The sequence below is a fragment of the Rhea pennata genome, unplaced genomic scaffold, assembly GCF_028389875.1.
Source record: "Rhea pennata isolate bPtePen1 unplaced genomic scaffold, bPtePen1.pri scaffold_32, whole genome shotgun sequence".
Lineage (NCBI taxonomy): Eukaryota > Metazoa > Chordata > Aves > Rheiformes > Rheidae > Rhea > Rhea pennata.
In genome coordinates this window covers 1,293,936-1,303,407 of record NW_026907679.1, presented here as the reverse complement: position 1 = coordinate 1,303,407, position 9,472 = coordinate 1,293,936, and the positions used below count along the sequence as shown (strand labels likewise).

At 52.1% G+C, this 9,472-nt stretch overlaps 1 protein-coding gene across 1 annotated transcript in view; it reads right to left on the bottom strand.

Annotated features, from left to right (window-relative positions):
- Window positions 1-1,372: 1,372 nt before the first annotated feature.
- The window catches only part of LOC134154516 (adenylate cyclase type 10-like), a 41,723-nt gene continuing 33,623 nt past the window's right edge, over window positions 1,373-9,472 (bottom strand). The window contains exons 40-46 of the mRNA XM_062601189.1: window positions 9,157-9,361; window positions 8,982-9,078; window positions 8,637-8,752; window positions 7,610-7,727; window positions 6,473-6,668; window positions 5,776-5,964; window positions 1,373-1,414 (exon numbers count right to left, since the gene is read on the bottom strand). Coding sequence (XP_062457173.1) covers window positions 1,373-1,414; window positions 5,776-5,964; window positions 6,473-6,668; window positions 7,610-7,727; window positions 8,637-8,752; window positions 8,982-9,078; window positions 9,157-9,361 — 963 coding nt within the window. The remainder of the gene's footprint in view (window positions 1,415-5,775; window positions 5,965-6,472; window positions 6,669-7,609; window positions 7,728-8,636; window positions 8,753-8,981; window positions 9,079-9,156; window positions 9,362-9,472) is intronic.

Below are 9,472 nucleotides of genomic sequence, written 5' to 3'. Positions count from 1 at the left end.
ATCCCTGCAGCATCCTCTCAATGGGATAATGAACCTGCCCTGCTGGAAATAGTTCCTTCCACCAAGTGCTTCACCCCACAGCACTGTGGGGAGATTCTCAAGAAGGCTGGGTGCTGACTGTTGCAGGCAGCAGAGCCACTGCACCAGGCACACAGCACCCGGCGGTGCAAGGACACTGCCCTGAATTACAGCCCTAGGCTTCACACTTGTGCACCAGCTGTGGAAGGAAGTAGCTGTGAAGCCTTGTCCCTCTGAATGTGTGCCAGAGAATCTCTGTTCTACAGCACCACCTCCCCCAAAGAGGAGAGGCTGAGAGAGGTGTCCTGACAGACCCTTTCAGCTGTGGAAGGTGCCAGCTGCAGAACTCTCCACGAACCACGGCAGCAATGTTGCCCTGCAGCCAGAGACTTACTGTGTCAACGGCTGTGAAGATTTCTCCCTGCAGGGAGCTCTCAGCCATCCTCTAATTTCCAATTATCTTTAGCTTCTGAATCACTCTTCTCTTCCTGGCACCTGCAGGCAACGCCCTGAGTCTTGCTTCTCTTTTAAGATAAGCTGCTTCTGCACAGAGTTGTCTCTCCGCAGCACCTGCCGGGTTGCCATGGATTGCAGAAGTCTCAGGAGAAAGGCCCAGCTCACGAGTAGAAAATCAGCTGAAGACAGGACTTTCTCTGTCCTCGGTGCACCCTTGAGATGTTCCTGGTGCTCCAGAGCTGGCAGTTCCTGAAAGGCAGCAGAGTCACCTGTGGGAAATGTCCACTGAAGCAGATTAAAGTAATCAGTCACCAGTGGTCTCTCTCTGAACCCTGGAGAGATACTGACTCCAGCAATACAGTTTGTATCATCATAGGACAGTTTTCCAAGAGAGGTGGAAAGGTCTCTCTCTGGAAGGCCCTGCTCCCATCTCACAAGAAGACAGAATGCCTGTAAAAGGACAAGAAGGGAGTTCATTTACTTGTGATTCAGGGGCTGATTTAGAGGAGTTAGTCAATACATCTAATGCCACTGAGAAGCCCCGGGGATGGAGTGGATTCAGTTCCCTTCTGTGCTCTTCACAAACTCATAGGACATGCAGCTCTCTGTGCCCAAGTTGTAGTGTGCACTAAAATGCTTGTCTCCATGGGAGCTTCTTGTCTAAGCTCCCACTACAGTCTGTGGAGATGGAAAGAGGGAATCAGCTCCACACACACACACCTGTTGTGGATGGGTGCAGAGGACTACAGAAGGATGAACTCTGGGGAGGTGGGAGGGAGGGCAGGGAAGAGAGAGAGAGGGAGAAGCATTTCACTTGTAAGACTTGTAAGAGAGAAGCAACAAAATATTATGGTAAAATTGTGATTTAACAAAGTCCAACTGTAAATAAGACAGTGATTTAATGAGGGTTGATGGCAAGGTTCACTGGATTATTTACTGCCTGGAGGAGGACAGGGTCAGATAAGAGTGTTAAGGAGGCCCTGCTGTTGAGTTACAAGGCTCAGGATGGATCCCTCCAAAACTCCCCCTTGGAGGAGTAGGGGTGTACCTCGATCCAATCCCAGCCTCAGACCCGGTTAACAGTTTATATTTAAGAGTGCTGTGCATGGTTATACTGTCTGAGCACCATCACAACCCCTTTGCACATATAAAGTGACAGAAGTGGTCCAAGACACGTGCAATTGTCTACTTGCTCTGATGGTGCAGCTATGAGACCCACATTCTTCTAGAGCATCAGCTGGGAACCAGGAGGAGAATCTCCTTGGTCAGCTGAAATGACACCTGCTGCCTACTACTGCAAGACCTCCACTCACTATGAAGCTGAGGATGTCAGAAAATCATACTTGGGCCTACTAGGGGGGCCTGCTAGAGGGCTACCATGGGAGGCAGCTCTGAAGGGCAGGAGAGCTCAGGAAAACTGACAGGTCTGTAAGGATAGCATCCTCCAAGCTCACGAGTGGCCCATACTGATACCCAGGAATACAAATAGATGTTTTAGGAGACAGGGTGGCTAAACAGGCAACTCACGACTGAGCAGCAGGAGGACATGGGAAGCACGGAGAGGCTGCAAAGGAGGAATTTAGCAATATTGCCAAGGGATGTCGAGAAGCAGTTAGGAAAGCTAAAGCACCTCTAGGACTAACACTTGCCAAGGGTGCCAAGGCCATGCAGATGAACTACTGTTACTTCAGTAACAGCAGGGGCAGATAGCTCTGCAGAACTCAGTGCCTTTGCTTCAGTCTCGAACAAGGACTCCCAGGCCACTCCCCTAAAGTCAGGACTTCCAAGGTAAAAAAACAATCAGCAGGGCATGAGCACTGAATTGGAATTTACTTGGGAGAACTCAACCCATGCAAATGTATGGAGTTGCATTGGCTCAGCCGAGGATCCTGAGAGCTGATCACTATCTCAGAAGGTCACTCTGCATTGTCTTTGGAAGACTGTGGAGACTGGGAGAAGTTCCAATGACAGAGGAAAGGGAAATGTTGCATTCAACTTCAAAAAAGATGAAAAGTACAACCTGAGGAACTACAGGCTGTTCAGTTTTGCTTGCATTGGGAGTGTGTCGTGGAACAAGTCCTCTGTGATCACGTCTGGGTCCATGAAGCTTGGACATTAAAGACTGCATGCGTAAACACCCAGAAGGCTAAAAACTGGTTGGATGATTGGGCTCAGAGGGATGTGGTGAACAGAGTAGTTCTCTTCTGGGGGGCCAGAAGAGAAATGGTGCAGCACAGGCTCTCTCCTGGGACCTGTCCTGTTTAACACTTTGGTGAATGACCTGGCAGAGGTAACATTCATTATGTTTGTAGATGATACCAGAGTGGGTGAGGGGCACCAGTTTTATGCTTGAGGGTTGCCATTGAGAGGGCTCTGGACAGGCAGGAGTAATGGGCTGTCAGGAATCTTATGAAATACAAAACAGAGAAATGCCAGGTTCCTGCACCTGGGAGAGAATAACATACTGCAGTGATACAGGCCCAGAACTGGGTTGCCATGGAGCAGCTTTGCTGAAAAGGACCTGAGGATCTTGGTGGGCAGAAAATAAAATATGAGACATCCGTGTGCTCAGGCAGCATAGAAGGCCAACAGTGGGCTGGGCTGTGTGAGTAAGAGCAGAAGTAGGAGACTGATAGAAGTGATCACCAACTTTACTACCCACACCTTACACCAAAGGTACACTATTGCATCCAGTTTGGGGCTCCCCAGTACAAGAAAGATGTTGATAACTGGGAGCAAGTTCAGCAGAGGGCCTCCAAGATGGTAACAGAGCTGGAGCACTAGCTTTGAGAGCGAACAGGCTTTGTGCAGTATGGAGAAGAGATGGCTTTGGAGGGACCTAATAGCAGCTTTCCAATACCTATGAGGAGGCCCCGAAGAAGATGAAGTTGGGCTCTTTGTCATGGTCCATGCCAGGAGGACAAAAGACAATACCTTCCTATATAAACATCCCATCTATGTTTATTCTTTTGCCCATTGGCCCTGGTTTTGCTTGCTTTACACCCTCACTTGGTATTTCTGAGATGATTGCCCTGGTAAATCCTATTTCAGGCAGGAATTCCATTAAGCTAGAACCTCCTTTTATTACTTATGGTGTTGTGCTATTTCACTTGCTATTCTCTTCTTAGAGACACCAAAAGTCAAAGCAAGCCACATTAACAACTGGCACAGGAGGGCTTCAGGCTGGAGGACACTGAGAAACTTGGGGATTTGACCAACAGAAACCTCCTGAACTTTAGCAAGGAGAAGGGAGAGGTCCTGCACCTGGGAGGGATAACTCCATGCTTCAGGGCAGGTTGGGACCTTACTGGTTGAAAAGGGTCCCTGAGGAGAAGGGCTTTGATATCATGAGAAATGCTACATGAGCCAGTGGGCACATTCATTGTGAATAAGGCGAAAGGACTAGGGGCTGCATGAGGAGGAGTGTGGCCACCCACACAAAGACAGTCGTAGGCAATACTGAATCCTGACTGGATCAACAGATGATTGAGCTTGCAATTGGTTTAAGCTGTGACTTCTGGGGAGAACAACAGTGCGAACGATGAAAGATTAATGCCACCCCCCAAGGTGTGGACCCTGCTCTGGGCAGTGGGACTTCCCCCAAGATTCCACCCAGTGAGAAGTGGATACCCGCATCGCGATTCCCCCTGTGACGGATGGGGCATCTTAATTCAGCCGGCTGGGAACAGGAAATTTGTCCTTTGGCTTCTAATGGGTCTGCAATCATGTATGTGGGATGCTTCACTTCTATTTCTTTATTAATCATGGACTACTGCGGCAGCAAGGTACTCCCCAATTAAGGGAGGGCCCTTACAAGGAGTTTATACAGGATGCCTTTATCCAGAGAATGTTACTTTTTTAAAAAAAATAACAATACCTACCATTTCATTAGTCAGGGACACGAGTACATAATACTCTTACCAACTTCCCTACTTTGGTTGCTGTAAACTATGTCTTTATTTTAAAATGTTCTCTCTGCCAAGGACCTAACATCTGTGTCTTCTTAAGAAACACCTGCTGCAGGACATGAGTTCCACCAAGGACAGGCATTTTGCTCTACTAACTCATCACAAAGGTATAACCCTAGACATCCCCTTGTGCATAAAACCTACAGAGAGAACAGAAGTTGCATTGTGCCTACCACCCCCAATCCCGTGGGGCTGCAGCAAGGAGAAACTCCAACAGGAGAACCAAACTGGCAAAGAGCTGGGCAGAGACGGGCCTGAAATGGCCCGATGCATTACCTCTACCCAAGAGAACGAATACTACTTGGGAACTACTATAGAACTACAGGAATTAACCAACCCCCCAGAGCTTCACCTTCTCTGGAGCGCTTTGTGCCTTATTTATCATATTCCTCACTTGATGGAAGCCTAAATGCTAAGCTCTTCAGAATGCTCAGACTGTTTTGTTTTTTGGTTTTTGTTTTGAGTATTGACCTTAGTAATTGTGTAGGTGTTGGTTCAGTTTGACTCAGGTTGTGCAAACATTGTTGTGGGAAAGGAGAGAACGAGGCAGAATACAAGCAGGGGGGCGAAGAATGATGCTGAGTATATTAAAGGAAGAAGGAAAGGAAGAATTGCCTGGACTAGCAGTGTCAGAATTTAATTCCCGGAGAAGAATCCTCCCTTTGCAGTGCTGGCAGCTTCAGCAGGTACCTGGAGCTACAGACCTCTGGCTTTGCTTGGTTCAGGTGGGGAAAATGTGGGGCTGTCTTCAGCCACAAATCTCCCAGGGGGCCTTTTCCAGTGAACCAGCACTCCTAAAGGAAGGGGGGAAAAAAGGCACAGTGAGAGCTGAGAAGAACACGTGACCTCCAGAGCCATGACTTCTGCCTGGGAAGGCAACTAAGGCCTCTCTCAGCAGCTTGTTCCATCCATCAGCCAATGAGCCATGCTGCCAAAACCCCTCAGCGAGCAGAAGGAGAGGCAAGGCCAATTCAGACTCAGCGCACGTTGACCCTGGCCTCCCAGAGCTGCCTTAAGGAGCAGGGAAAGATTCCACTTCACCACCACTCTGCCAAGTAGAGATGCTGCAAAGGAGCAGCTGCAGGGCATACTGCTTCCTCACGTACCAGTCCAGCCCCACTTGGCAGAGAGGGATCACAGCTGTCTCTACCTTCCTCTTGAGCAGGGCTAAGAGCACCTACCAGCTCACACAGGACTTTGAGCACATGCCCCTGAAGCTCTCGGGGGGCTCTCTCTGGGGCTACCTGCCACAGTACAGTGCGGCCCACCTTCTGCTACAGCAGGCTCAACTTCTGCCCAGGAAGCAACTCAAAGGCACAGGTGAGCAACTTACAGTGCTCATCTCCAGCCAAGTCTTCTCCAGCAGGTTGCCATAGTCTTCACAGGCTTGGAGGCCCTGGTTGAGGCACAGCAGGCTCTGCTCTTCATTCCCCAGCATCAGGAAAATGTAGGCTTTCAGGTGGTAGACTCTGGGGTAGAAGACGGGGCTTGTGGAGCACCGAGAGAAAACCTCTTCGGCAAGCTGCCGAGAAAACAACAGAGAGGTACATCAGGACAAGTCAGAGAGCCCAGCGATGGCTTGGCACAGAGAAGGGCGCCAAATCCCCAAAGAGAAAAACCAGCCACAAAGAAAGGAGGAGTGCACAGCTAGCAAGGCTGAGGTACCACACAGATCTCTCCTGAGCCCTAACACCTCCTATGGAGCAGCCAGTTCAGCAGGGCTCACTAGCTCATGGCTGAGCAAGGCTCTTCTCCTCTCCTGTTTGGGCCAAGCAGTCCTACAAGGGAGTTCTCACATGCCCAGGAAGACTGCCTTCACCTGACTGCCTTCTCGTCCCCCTCCTGCTGACACCTCTGTTACAGGAGTCTTTAGCCACGTTGCTCCCTAAGCCGCTACCCTCTGGCACTACCCTGACTCCATCCTGTCGTGGCTGCTTCTACCTGCACAGGTCAACCCACTGCTGCTAGCAACACAGCTTTCCCCAGAGGGCCCTTGCAGCATGCCCCTCCCCTTCCTCCGCATCCCTCACCCTTAGAGCCCTGCGGCAGCTCTCACGGGCCCTCCACGAGCCATGCTCCATGTCCTTTTTCAGCACCAGGCTATGGCACTCCAGGAGCCGGCTGCACGCTTGGCTGGCCACAAGGCAGGCACCAGTGCTCTTCAGCAGCCTCTTGGCCTTTTCAAAGGGCTTCTGGAAGTTGTCCCACTGCCCAAGCCTTGCAAACCTACATTGTCCAGAGGAAAAAAGGAAACACACACAAACACACACTCAGGCACATTTTGTAGAGATGAGCAAGTAACCAAGAGGTCTCCTAGGCCATAGGCTCCAGCCCCAACCTGGCTTCCAGAGGCAATGCATCCTCTAGGACAAGGAAGCTACTGGGGGTGTACTGGGGGGCTGGGGGGATGAGCTGCAGCGTGTTGTAGCTGCTCCTGATAAGCATCACTGAGAGCACTGTATTGTAATCAGGCATCAGTAGCTCAATTCCTTCTCTCCCACGTGAACTTGGAGTTCTCGTCTCCCTGCTACATCACAGCTGAGCAGGAATCTACTGCTGTCCCTCCCAAAAGGGTCCTCTCTGCTCCCCTTCCCTCCAGTTTGCTTGATCTGTTTATAAACGTGTGCGCATGCATGTCTGTTTGTGAGCCAGCGCCACTCAGCACTCCCCCACAGTGATGAGCGAGACCACAGGGAAACTGCAAGGACTGGAACCCAGTCCCTTGCAGGCACCCAGGAGACACAAGCCATGCTAGGCAGCAGACTGGGACAATGGCTGCCTTCTCCCACAAACACAGCATTGCTCCAGGCCCTCGTGCCCTCTCCGAGCCAAGCTCTTGCACTTAGGCAGCATTCAGCCTGCATCGCTTTCCTGCGCTGAGAGAGAGCCACACCAGTCCGTCCCCAACATTCAAGGGGAAAAGGAAGGCTGTGGCTGAATGCTGCCAAGGCATCCTTCCCTGGCAGGGCTCCACAGCAGCACAACCTGGGGCTCCTTGCCACCTTGCTCATCCTGCGTGGCCCCCTGGCCCCTTTCACCACCATGCTCCAGAAGCAGCCGCCTTGGTGGACATGGGATGGGGGCATGTGATGAACGCAGAGCTCCCCCTTTCCCGGCCACAACCACTGCCTGGGCCTCTCCCCACTCAAAGCAAGTCTCCAACTTACCAAAGAGCCAGGGACGAATACAGTCCAAGCAGGATGCTGCTCTGTGCCTGGAGAAGGCAGTTGGCTTCGTTCTGCTCCACGAACCTCCTGCACTCTTCAAAGGACTTATACTGCCACCCTGCAATACAAATGTCTCTCAGAGAAGCAGCGAAGCAGCACCTCCCTCCCTGGCCTCACCGTGCCTCAGGCATTCAGAGCAGCAGAAAGCTCCAGCGCAGCTGGCAAAGTTCTTGGCGGGCAAAGCACACACAGAGCAACAAACCTCACAGGAAGCAGGCAAGGGCTGCACTTCTACCCTAGCTGCTCAGGGCTGCTCAAGTGCATGGAACTGCCCTTGAACGCAAGGGCAGAGAGCACCAGGAAGGAAACAAGAGAACTCCCAACTCCCCTGACACCACGCCTTGCCCTTGAGAAATCTGCAGCTTTCTAGCACTGCACAAAGGCACGCTGCCACTGAGCAGCAATGACAGCGACCCCAGAGCACAGGCTCTTAGGTGCCTCCTGCTCAGGCACATGCCAGCGCTGCTAGCCCTGCTTCCTGGGGAGCCAGAGCAGAGCGAGGCGGAGAAGAGCTTTCAGAAGGGGCAATCTCAAAACACAGCTAGGAAAGAGCATAACTAAAAGCACTGTCAAATTACTCTTGGCTCCCATGTTAGAAACGCAAAAGGGGAAAAAAAAATAACGAGGATGCAGGCGAAGAGAGAAATGCGCACAGCAGAAAGCTCTGTGGAGGAAATATAAGGATTGCTGGAGGCTCTGGGGTCATTGTTCTAACAGGAGAAAAACTGCTTTGGCCAGCACAACTGTTTCCATGTTTCCAGAGGACAGGGAAACCTGGCAGAACTCTTGTATTGTCTACTCTAGTCTCTGGAAGTCTTGTATTGACGGTGCACTTCTGCTTGTGCTGGGAGGGCTCTGCCTGTTTATACCTTGCACAAAGCCCCCAGCTCTGGCCCGCAGCTCCAGGGGGGCAGCCTTGCCTGCCCAGCAAACAGGCTCTCGGGGGCCCTCCTCACTGAGCACTTACCAGCATCAAGCAAGAGGTCTAAGCAGCAGCAGAAGAAGCATGCCTGCCCAACGATCTCATCTGCTCCAGACACCTGCTCCTCTAGCCTGCGCAGCACTGCCTCACATTCCGGGTACCTGGGGAGGAACACAACGAGCCTCCAGGGAGCCTCTCCACGGGCTGGGAGCCCAGGCAGCACCTCCAGACACTTCCCACTCCCCTTCCCAGCACCTCTCTCTCCCTCGTTTTCCCTTCTTTGCTCTTCCTCCCAACTCCGTCCCACTTTCTCCAGCAGGCCTGTTCTCACCCAAAGGTCCCTGACCCCTGACACTGTGCAATCCCCACTCTCTCCAGCACCGGGATTACCTCATCTGCAGAAAGAGTGCCGTGAAGAGGGTCCTGAGAACCACGCAGCCCAGGTCAGGCTTCTGCAGCTCCATGCAGAGCCTCTCAGCACGATAGCCTGGGAAGAGAACAAGCAGACTTGCACCGGCTCTCTCGGCAGAGATGCCTTCTTGCAGGCGGCGGGGGCAGTACCTACCTACGTCGACGGACAGAAGCAGATTTCCCAGGCTGAGGGTCAGATGGGACAGGGCCTGGGCAAAGCTGGCTGTGTTTAATACCCCTCCTCCAAAGAGCTGCACCTCAGCTCTAAGCTGCATGGCCGCCCGCCCGTATTGCAGCCACTCTTCCCGGCAGCCCAGGTTCTGGCAGCACAGCGCATATTCCAGGTAGGACAAGAGGACCTAGAAGGGTCCAAACACGACAATGCACACGACTGTCTCTCCAGGGCAATTCCCTGGCCTGGAGGGGACAGGCCACAACCCAGCTGCCAGCTTCTCTCTTCTCTTCCACCC